The sequence below is a fragment of the Perca flavescens genome, chromosome 21, assembly GCF_004354835.1.
Source record: "Perca flavescens isolate YP-PL-M2 chromosome 21, PFLA_1.0, whole genome shotgun sequence".
NCBI lineage: Eukaryota > Metazoa > Chordata > Actinopteri > Perciformes > Percidae > Perca > Perca flavescens.
In genome coordinates, this window is record NC_041351.1 from 22,200,020 (window position 1) to 22,211,782 (window position 11,763).

The 11,763-nt window shown below is 41.0% G+C and overlaps 1 protein-coding gene across 2 annotated transcripts in view; it reads left to right on the plus strand.

Annotated features, from left to right (window-relative positions):
• The window catches only part of pemt (phosphatidylethanolamine N-methyltransferase), a 91,414-nt gene that overhangs the window by 49,471 nt on the left and 30,180 nt on the right, over positions 1-11,763 (plus strand). For both annotated transcript variants that reach the window (XM_028567777.1, XM_028567778.1), the window contains exon 4: positions 4,780-4,925. In XM_028567777.1, the coding sequence (XP_028423578.1) occupies positions 4,780-4,925 (146 nt within the window). The remainder of the gene's footprint in view (positions 1-4,779; positions 4,926-11,763) is intronic.

Here is an 11,763-nt window from a genome sequence, read left to right on the forward strand (position 1 = left end):
TTTACCTAGTATTATAGACTTGTCCTCGCATTTTGCCGAGACTTTGGTACCACCACTTTTTAAGTAGAACTATTCTGAACTTCCAAACAAAACTGAACTCAGTAGATGCGAGTCCAAGACAAGTACAAGACCAGGACATGTCGAGACCGAGTCAAGACCTGGGCCCTATTTTAACGATCTAGGCGCACGGTGTGAAGGGCATGGCGCAAGTGGGTTTAGGGCGTGTACAAATCCACTTTTGCTAATTTAACGGCGGAAAAAAGGGTCTGTGCGCCGGGCGCATGGTCCAAAAGGGTTGTACTTAGTGTCTTCATTATTTCATAGGTGTGTTTTGGCCGTAACATGCAACAAACCAATCAGAGTGTCATCTCCCATTCCCTTTAAAAGCCAGGCGCATTTGTACCTTGGAGCATCATTGCTATTATGATGGCGGATTTGCACCGTAATATTTTCATTTGTAATCTTTTGCATGTTTGTGTGCTGCTGCTGCGTTCCTGTGTGTGTGTGTAACAAGCATAGTGTGCCCACGCTGTTACCAATGCGCTGTTAAAATAACAATGACATGATATTAACTTTAGACCAGGTTTTTGTTGGTCAATGGCGCGATCACGTCCCGCTGCCTCAAGATAGCAATTCGCCAAGAATGCACCTGAACACACCTCCCTGTAAGGCCAGCACGCCCATGGGCGCACAGATGGGCGAAGGTGCATTTGCTATTTAAACGACGCGGGCGCTGGACGGGAAATTGACAACTGCGTCGGTCTTAAACTAGCAAAGACACTTGCGTCAGGCTTTGCACTGCGCTGTGCCGGGTGCAAGATAGGGCCCCAGGTCCAAATGAGAGACAGAAGAAAAAAAAAAAGAATCCACCACTTACTTAATTGTTCATACTTTATGTCTATTTTAAGATGACAATTTTGCTTTATTATTTGTTATAAGTGCAGAATACAACACTGCAGGATCAAATTAGGCCACATGTTTTACTTTAAGCGTGACAATTTCACTTAAGTCCCATAAGTATGAAGTGCAACTTCACATTTTAGATGTTGAGTCTTTTTGTTGTTGGTGGTGTAACAAGAACATTCTGGACTGCTGATGGAACATGATAACAGACAACAAGCAACACAGGTGTCACTAGATGTTCCCATTCTTGAACTTACTACTGGGCCTGAAGAATCCATAGTACAAAGTGCTTACTGACATTATGTCTGTGGCCAAAATTGAAATGATTGATGCCTGATGATTGAGACATATGACGTAGCCAGGCATATACCAGGCGAACAGTGTCAGTGCCTGTTCTAGATGGACTTTGAATTAAACTAATACCTGCTTTCTAAACAAGCACGCTTCATCAATGGTTTTGTTTTAAAGGAGGAAGTTACTTAAAGTGGCTATATGTAACTTTCAGTTTGTGTTGATTCCAGCGGCCCCTTTAGATAATAGCAGTAGTGTTTTTACCACACTTGCTGTTGTAAAGGTCTTTTCTTTATGGTGCTGTATTGCCCACTGTATTGCTGAGTTAGCGTTACGGAGAGGTCATATAGTCACGATGAATGTATCCTCAGACAGAAAATCAAAAATGTGTTGTAGCAGTGCTTTGCTATTGAGAACGACATAGCACGCTAGCGTTAGCATGCTAACGCTAAAGCTACGAGCTAACGGTTGTGGTTAGCCAGCTCATTTCGGACTGTGACGTCACAGTCCGAGCCGATTTTGAACAGCTCACTAGGAGACTGAAGGCAGGACACATTCAGAAACTGTATCTCACTCAAAACAGCATGGATGGATTTTTGTATAGTTTGTATAGTGTGGAAGCACCACAGACACAAAAGAACACCCCAAATCCCAGAAAAAGTGTTTTTTTTTTTTTAAATATGGGCACTTTAATGTCGGCTACTAATATACAACTACATCGCGCAATCTAAAGTTATTTTATTAATGAAATAGACATATTACATACCTGAGGGCCAATTTGGGGTCGTTTAATCCCCTAATTGTCTCCATCTGTTGAAGGCCAGACAGAGTGTGACTCGGTTTCGCCCGTCATCTTTCATTTTCCCTTTTAGCTTTTAGTTCTTCTTCATTTTATTTCCTTTTTTTCCTGTGATGGTCCTCTCCCAGTATCAGCCATAACTACAACCGATAACTTCTAAAATAACATTAACATACAATTAGGCCTACATAAAGACATCTCCTGCTACTTTTTACCTGGCTGGATGGGCTGGATACTCGCTAACACTGGCTTTTCCAGTGTTACGCCAAAATCTGTGACCCGTCAGAATGTGTGCTCTGTAGCGCCGTCTACAGGCCGCAAATCATTCTGTGACTTTGCGGTGAAAGGCATTAATAGAAACTATATTAAACTAGCGCTCTTTTCACTGTTAGTGTCGTTTGCTGTTACAGCTCATTTATGATCATCAGAGGAATAATTATACAGTTTCAGAAACATTTAGAAGTGACATATAGTCACTTTTAAGAAAAAAAGCATATAGTGCTGGACTTGGTCGAGGTCGACTAGAATATTTGGCGAGTCCAATGGCCGAGTCCGAGACAAGTCAGAGGCCAAACACCAATGAGTTCAGTTTGAGTTTGAGTCCGGACTCAAGTACTACAGCCAATCGATACGTCTTTATAGAAATGTATTTGTTCGTTCCTCAGCACTCTGTAAGTACCATCTTTTATACACAGGCAACACAAAACCAAACTGAGCACCTTTCAATGCACTGAGTGACACTCACTCTTCCAGAAACTCCTCATCTAAACATTGTAAGATAACACACTGGATACAAAATGAAAATGCTTTTACACCACACTTGAGCAACGCACAACCTTCAAAGTGTCTGTAAGCCCAGGTTGCATTTGTGTGACGTCAGAGAAAGTTAAAAACACACACATACACACACACACACACACAGTCGATGCATTATGGCTAATTTGTTAGCCATGCTAGCAGCGTTGCTTTATGGATGGAAATCTCAGCCTGTCGGTGGTTCAGTCCACCAGTTTGGTCCAGACTGAAATATCTCAACAATTATTGGATGACCCCAGAGGATTAAACTTTGGCGATCTCCTTATTACAGCTAGCCTCAACTGGCCACTCGATGAACTGACGGTTGCCACTTGCCAAATACCTGCAAAATGTATGGCGTTCCCATCAGCCTCAGCTTTACTTTGTGTTTTGTGCTAATTGGCACGTTACAATGCTTACATACTGAAATAGGATAGGTAACCATAATAGTGCTAGTTATGACCATGTTAGCATTGTCAGTGTTAAAATGATAGCATGATGATGTAAACAAAGCAGCATTGTGCTGAAGTAGAGCCTCAGAGCTATTAGCGTATCCGTCTTTTGTCGAAACAAAAGCCGCATTTGTGGTTACATCAGCAGGTAAGTACTGTTTGAGCTAGGGTTGTAGCACTTTCTGAAGAAAAAAAAGATCAAATATGTGAATCTACAACAAATAAAGCGTTTCTACATCACAACAGCAGAGGTACGAGGAGTTATACATCTTCAATTACTGTGATCTGTTTGATTCAGATGTAATTCAATTCAATTCCATTTTATTTATAGTATCAATTAATAACAAGAGTTATATCAAGATACAGAAAGAGTAAGTCTAGATGACAATCTATAATTTACAGCACATGTGTCAAACTCAAGGCCCGCGGGCCGAACCCGGCCCCTGGCAGGTTTTGATCCGGGCCCCATATAAATTTAGGTTCACGATAAATGTTGGCCCACCTAGTTGTGCACCAAAACAAAAAGACAGGAAACTACACTTTCAAACGGCAACTACACGACACTGGTAGATTTGCTGACTTTGAGACTCCCAGAAATTCCCAGAGAAGCAGAGAGTTTTCGAAATTAAAGCTGGGAAACAGGTTGCTGTGAGTCGACTTTTAAAATGTAACCTTTGTTTTGCTTGATTTGCTAAATTCTAAGATTTCTAAGGAACTATATATATAAGGAAGACTATATGAGACATGGAATAATACAGTCAAAGATATTTGACTTTTTCAAAATAAAAGCATGAAAATAAACTCTACATGTCTCGCCCTTGATGCGATTATTCTTTTTCAGTGTGGCCCTCTGGGAAGTTGAGTTTGACACCTCTGATTTACAAAGACCCAACAATTCCAGTAATTCCCCCAAGAGCAAGCATTTAGTGCGGCAGTGGCACTAATGTAGTAAACAAGAAGGAGGACAGTGTTCACACAAGTTATTTTAATTGGAAAAATTGAAATTTTTCAAAAAATTTAAAATTACAGATGACTCTTGTCTTCTTTTCTGACTGAGCAATTATCACAAAGGGTCAAGAAATTGAAGCCTGCCGTTTGAAGAGATTTTGCCCATTCACACAAGTGCTGCTGCAATAATCTTCCACTCTTAACTGCCTCTTCAAGTTTGAAGAAGCTATTCTATTCATTAATATTGTCATATTTCAATAATGGCACTTCATCAGTATCAACACAACAGCACGAGCGTGACACTTTTTTGTGATGTTTGTCAGTGTTACGTAACATCAGCATTAAATGAATCTGATTTAAAGTAGGTCACACATGAATCGTCTATTGGAATTCAGTGCCCAGCATTTCTCTATATTTCTTTTCTTCGTCCCCTTTTATATCTCTGACTCATTTCCTACCACTTGAATCCACAGTCAAGGTCTTTTGAATGCTGCGTTCCATGCTCTTTGCACAACCATTAAAAACTAGGAATTGTACATAAATACGCTGGTTATATAACCGTGGTTGTGATTTGTTTGTTTTTTTCTGCAGTATGACGGTGGCGATGAAGGCCCAGGCCAGGTGGGAGGTGATGGACAGGACAGATGTTTTCTACGCCGGCGTAGCTCTCATGGTGCTGGGCACTGTGCTGGTGGTCGGCAGCTTCCTGGCTCTGGGATTCGTTGGCACCTTCCTAGGTGGGTGGTCAAAATCAATCTATATCTAAATAGTTTCCCTAAGGGGATCAATAAAGTATTCTGATTCTGATTCTCAAACACAGTGTTAAATCTAGCTTGTATTTTATTAGTATCTTATTAATGAAGTAATGTGGACAGCACTTCAATTAATACCTTTTATTGCCACAAGGACATTTATGGCAGGACGCTTTTCTTCAGCGTGTTTCAACGGCAATTACAAAAGAAATTGTAATCGCCAGTGAAACGCGCTGAAGAAGGGCATCCTGGCCGACACGTCTGTGTGGCAATAAAAAGTATCACTTGGAGTGCTGTCCAAATTAATTTTATATTTATATATTTCAGTAAGTACACTTTATTTATTATATTATAGAGTTTGATTGTGACGTCCTGTAAATGTTGATGTATTTTGATTGGCTGTCCCTGTATCGTAAGTTAAATCGCTGTGAAAGTGACATTGTTTTGACTGCTGTCTCTGTCGTTGTGTTTTAGACTCCAGCATCCACTTGAATTAAACCATTTTTAAAACTTATATTTTTACATAACATGTCATTTAGCTGACGAATTTATCCAAAGCGACTTACAATCGCTATATATGTCAGAGGCCGCACACCTCTGGAGCAACTAGGGGTTAAGTGTCTTGCTCATTGACACATTGGTTGATGTAGTCAACAGTGGGAATTGAACCCTGGTCTCCCACGCCAAAGGCATGTGTCATATCCACTGTGCCATCACCACCCCATTTATAGTTACTAATATCTCTTTAGCCTTGTTGTTGTCTTAATTACATCCCTATTTATGTTTTTCTACATACTACCTACAATATATTCTGTGTATAATATACTATTTAACATTTATTTATTATGACTATTTAATAAGGTGGCATGAATACATGCACACCAAATCTTTAGGGATCGTATGTGACTTGAGCATACGGGAGGAAAAAACATGCACTTACAGAGGAACGCCACATAACCCAGACACTTTTGTGCCAATTTACTGTACAGAGCCTGGCTCATTTCTATGCATGTAAACAAAAAAATCCCATTTGTAAATGTAACGCAGTCAACTCGAGTGTGACGTCATTCCAACTGTGTCGACAGAGGGGGGGCAGCAGGGCCAACAGGAGGGTGTGTGAGTGTTTGTGTCTGTATGAACAGGCGTCTCCTTTGTATGCAGATGGAGCAACAACAAAAAATCACTCTCTCTGCAGCTTTGAAATAGTCTCTCAATATGCTTAAGGCCATTGTACTCGGTGGACTGCTGTTAAAAAGCAGTTAAAAACCCATCTGTTCAGACAAGCACTTAGGTAACATGTGATATTTAAACCAGTGGTCGACTGATACTGTTTTTTCAGGGACGATACAGATAACCAATATTTGGAACCAATATGCATTTATAGTAAAAATGAAAATCTTTTAGTCAAAATAAACATTTTGGAATGTTACAAACTCCAGGACAAAAGTTTGTATAAATGCTTTAAGGCAGTGGTTCTCAAACTTTTTTCAATAATGTACCCATTTTGAATTGTTTATTTAAGCCAAGTACCCCCTGACCAGCGGCAATCAATTTTGGTAGAAAAAAAAAAGTCTATATAAAGAGGAACAGTACAGCGCTGTCAGCGATAGATTTACTAAACAACAGCCTGGTACCTGAAAAAAAATGTAAATGCTAATTAGAAAAGGAGACAAAAACTGTAAAAAAAAAAAAAAACAGTAGAAAGAAGAAAGGAAGTAAGGCAAGAATAGGTCGAAAATAGTATGAAAAACTTCAAAAACAGTGACAGAAGAACAGTATGGTAGAAGGACAGTAGAAGGAAGGCAAGAATAGGTCCAAAGAAGGCGACACAAATGTCACATTTTTGGTAGGAAAGTCTACATAAAGAGGAACAGTGTTCTGGACAACAGCCTTATAACTATTGAAATTCTTTGTTAAATATCTCACGTACCCCCTGCAGTCAAAAATACCCCTAGGGGTACACGTACCCTCATTTGAGAAACACTGCTTTAAGCGATTATTACAGTTTTGCAGACGTCCTTACAGAGCTGTAGCCAAACCAGAATAACACACTTTTTAATTAATTAACTTTATTGGTTATCTGTAAAATAAATCACTGATACAGATAATCTGCAAATTGCCAAATATCGACCCCGATAATCGCCCAGGTTGATAGTTGGTCGATCCCTAATTTAAACTTGTGTCATATGTCTTTTTCTCTCTGTGTTTTACCTTTGCTTTATTGACTTGACTGTATTAGATTTTATTTCTTTAACTGTGACGCACTATGTGACTGGTGACTGTGAGAGGTGCGATATAAATACATTGTGTTTGCTTGCTTGCTGGCATGTATGATATATTAACAGTCTAGCCCCAGAGCCTCTTCCCAGATATATATTCAAAGACAAGACACAGAGTAGCTAGGAGCAAAGGGAATGGCAACTGTAAAATACCACATTGTAAATCTAAATTTGGGCAACCATCTTTCTCCATAAAGGGTTCGCAACTCTAGAGCGCAGAGAATACTAACTAAATCCAGTTAATTTCAGATACAAAATATTTTACAACAAAGGTTACAGTAAGTGCTGACTAAAAGCAAACCAGAGCTGTACCCATTTTTAGCTAGTTTAACGTGTATTCAGGTATGTGTATTATATTGTATTTCCATAATTTTATTTTTTTAAACTGAAAGCTGTATATATTAATTAGACTGTAAATGTAGAAGCTCAGCTAGGGACAAGAGTTGAACATTAGCAATAGCTGTAAACTCTGTGCAGCACATCAGTTTCATGGTCTGTATTGGAACTATGTTGAATTGCATCGTCCGTATGAAATAAAAATAATATGTAATTCAATGATTCCTTCGACCATTTAGAGCAGCAACGTTAAAGTCTATCCGGCAAAGTTCCTCCTCAAGTCAACAGTGGGACTAGGCCCAGCCAATATCAGCCAATAGACAAGTTTCCTCGGCACACGCGGACACAGACGGCAGTAAACCGATAACGGTAGCGCAGAAAACTGGGGAGAACACAAGTTGTTGCTGCCTGTTGCTGTAAAAGTGATACATAATAAAATGTTCAATATCTCCAAAGGGAGACATTACTTCTCAGCACAGAGTAGTTAGTTTTATTTATCAAGAGAGTTATGTGAATGCAGTCTGTCTTTAGTATTTACACTGGGATGCTCTGTCCAATAGTTACTGTATCAGGATGCCCAGAACATTGGAAAATAATAACATGACACCTAACCAGAGGCCTGTACCGCGAAGCAAGATTTGGCGTTAACGAGGTAACTTCAGGTTCAACCCACGGTGGATCACTTGTTACCGGGTTAAATTGTAACTTATGCTGAACACCTAACCTGCTAGGGAGCAGGTTATGTTGGAGATTAGAGGACAAGCTGCAAACAACCGTGACGCAGGAACACACACAAAAAAATGTTGTGCTTGGCTTTTAAATCTGAATGGTTTGCCGGTAGTTGCTTTGGAGGTCAAAAATAAGTTTAGAAAATCTTTCTGAAGGCCGGTCAACTAGTTTTCTATTCAAAACCAAACACATTTGTTTTGAAAAAAACAAAACTCGCTTTCACCCTTCCCCACCTGTGGTGTTTAAATGATCATACATAATGAAAATCGTTATACAACTTGGACATTAACAGCCTCTCTTTAACAGAAAACAGGGCCAGCAGCACCACATGTGGAACTCAGCAGGTCACTTGTACCTACTGTGCCTGCGTGCGTGTGTGTTTGTGTGGACACAATATAGGAACTTATGACATAGCAAACAATAGTTAGTGAGCAGGTTACAGTGTGCCATGTCCTGCAAGTAGTTCAGCTGCCCCCAATTTTTTATTTGCTAAAGACCCCCACTGCACAAGTAAACAAACGCGCGCACACACACACACACACACACACACACACACACACACACACACATTCCAAAAAAAAGGAAGAAATTTAAATTGTATTCATTGTTCCGCAGTGACAAATTTCCCTACGTTAGTGTGCTCCAGGGAGCATGTTTTTTTGGTAGCGACTGACTGTGTTGGTGCTGTAATTGGTGCAACTGAGTGTGTGGGCCCTGAAAACTAGTTTTCTATTGCTACTCTGTTGTAGCCTGGTTGACACCAGACCCTTCTTAGTTGTAACTGAGAGTCGGTCTGGGGAAGGTTCATTCACAGCCCATTTCCAAATGGGCGTCACCAATGGACACCGCTCAAACGCCTCTGGGCGCAATTGCATAGACCAATCAGAGCGATGAAGGAGATGACATATGCAGAGCGACGGAAAAACATCTCAACCAGCGAGCATGTTGCCCCTTTTTCCCGTCTTTTAGTGTGTTATAGTAACCTGGAAATCCAGATTTCTTGCAAGAGTACAATTTGAATTTGCTCAGCAAGTCACTCTGGCATTCAGTAACGATCCTCATTACCCATGCCCTTGTAACCGTGCTGCACCAATCACATGGGTGTATCTGATCTAGGCGGGCCGGAGGCGAACGAAACAGATGACGACAGCGCTGCGACGTCGAAGTCCGGGAACCAGTCAGTTAACATTGGTCGTAGTGTTATCCAATTGCGTCAAAGTCCGGAATCAGTCAGTAAACATTGGTCGTAGTGTTATCCAATTGCGTCGAAGTCCGGAATCAGGCAGTAAACATTGGTCGTAGTGTTATCCAATTGCGTCGAACTCCGGAATCAGTCAGTAAACATTGGTCGTAGTGTTATCCAATTGCGTCGAAGTCCGGAACCAGTCAGTAAACATTGGTCGTAGTGTTATCCAGTTTTTTGCAGTAATATTTTCAAATGCATGCTTGGTGCCTACCCTCGAGTTGGGCCATATTCATTACTCATAGCCAGACCCTTAATCTTTCGGATTTGGGTCTGGATTTCCAGGCTAGTGTTATAGTTTTTTTCAATATGTAATAAATAAAGTACAAAAAAACACATTTCACTCCAAATGGAGCTTTCTCTCCCACAGACAGCACTTTTTCTCAACTGCCTAAAATGCATCGCCCACATTCCTGTTTGAAGTTCCGCAATCAGTGATGTCACTGATTCAGAACCGGTGCCCAGTTTTTCATATGTGCTGCCTGATCAAGCACAGCCCACGCAGTTGCTTGTTTGAATTTGGTTGACCAATCACAACAGAGTGGGCCAGCTGACCAATCATAGCAGAATGGGCTTTTCAGGAAGGGGGTGTTGGTGGGGGGCAAGAGCTCAGGCTCAGACGCAGCATTTCAGGCAGAGTCGCTGCCGCAATGGGCAGTATGAGAAACATAATGTTTTTTTTATATTTTAAACATATTCTAGTAGACCCCAAAAGAGAAGAGTATAATAGAGGCTCTTTAACTGAAAGAGTGAACACCCAGAACCAGCTGATTAGGCTGGGTAAGAGAGAGAGAGAGAGAGGAGGAGAATGAAAAAGCACAGAAGTCTTCCTGAATCAACTTATGCTGAGCTTCATTAATAATTGACTTTGTTTACAGTTCTGGCCGTCAGCAGTTTTCTAAGACTCATCTTGAATGGATTTGGCACCGAGGCCGAGTGGCGTCGCTGTACCCAGCTCTCTTAATGCTCTACTATAATATTGTTTTTCCAGTCAGCAGCACACCACATACGTTGACAACAGGTCTCCTAGCAACACTTGCTCTCAAACACCCACCCAGAGGCTCAAACCTTAGACACCGTTTCAACAAATATGCTTATAATCTGTTTCACCCTGTTCTGCTATCCACAGCGGCCTTGCCTAAAATCAAAGCAGACCTTGTGGCTGTCTCAACACTACTAGCAAGACAGCTCATACTGCTTAGTTTGTAGACAGCCTGCCCCCCATCTTTGGAGGCTTGGAGATGTTTTGCAATTCACTAAACATGAAAAAATTAAGCTTATACTGTGTGGGTCCACAAATACATTTTTCAAAGTATGGCAACCCCTTATTGACCTTATAAAGAAGCTGCAGTTCCATAGTGTGCCTCAATGAAGCTGTCACCCTTTGTGTCCTATTTTTAAACTTTTATATATATATATATATACTTTACTACTTTAACCTCGCCTTTTAACTGTAGGTCTCAAAGGTGCCCTGCCACACAAAACCGTGTTTGTGTTATGTTGTGAATGTGAAAATGAACTGCTACCTCCTGTGTCAGCTCTAGCCACTGTAAAGAAATAAGTGGAGAAATCAGGCTAATCAGGATTACAAAAGCTGCTCAGTCTGACGTGGTGTTGCCTGAGCTCATTACTGTTCATGATCTCGCCCGGTTGCGCTGGGTAAATGATGCTGATAGCCAGGCTCTCATTGGCTAGCTGTTAGCCAATCAGAGTCAAGCAGCTTAGCTCGTTGAATATTAAAGGTCCCATGACATGGTGCTCTTTGGATACTTTTATATAGGCTTTAGTGGTCCCCTAATACTGTATCTGAAGTCTCTTTCCCGAAATTCAGCCTTGGTGCAGAATTACAGCCACTAGAGCCAGTCCCACAATGAGCTTTACTTAGGATGTGCCATTTCTGTGTCTGTAGCTATTGAGGAGGAGAAAGCTTGTTTTAAAGCCATGATGTCTCTCTCATCAGTGGGCCAAATTCTCTGGGCGGGCAAAGCAGAGAAAGGGGAGGTAATCTTGCTCCTTATGACCTCATAAGGAGGATCGGCCCATCTGAGCTTTCATTTTCTCAAAGGCAGAGCAGGATACCCAGGGCTCGGTTTACACCTATCACCATGTCTAGCCACTGGGGGACCATAGGCAGGCTGGGGGAACGCATATTAATGTTAAAAAATCTCATAAAGTGACATTTTCATGCCATGGGACCTTTAAGGAAAACTGGCACAAATTGAGTCTTCCTGCAGGC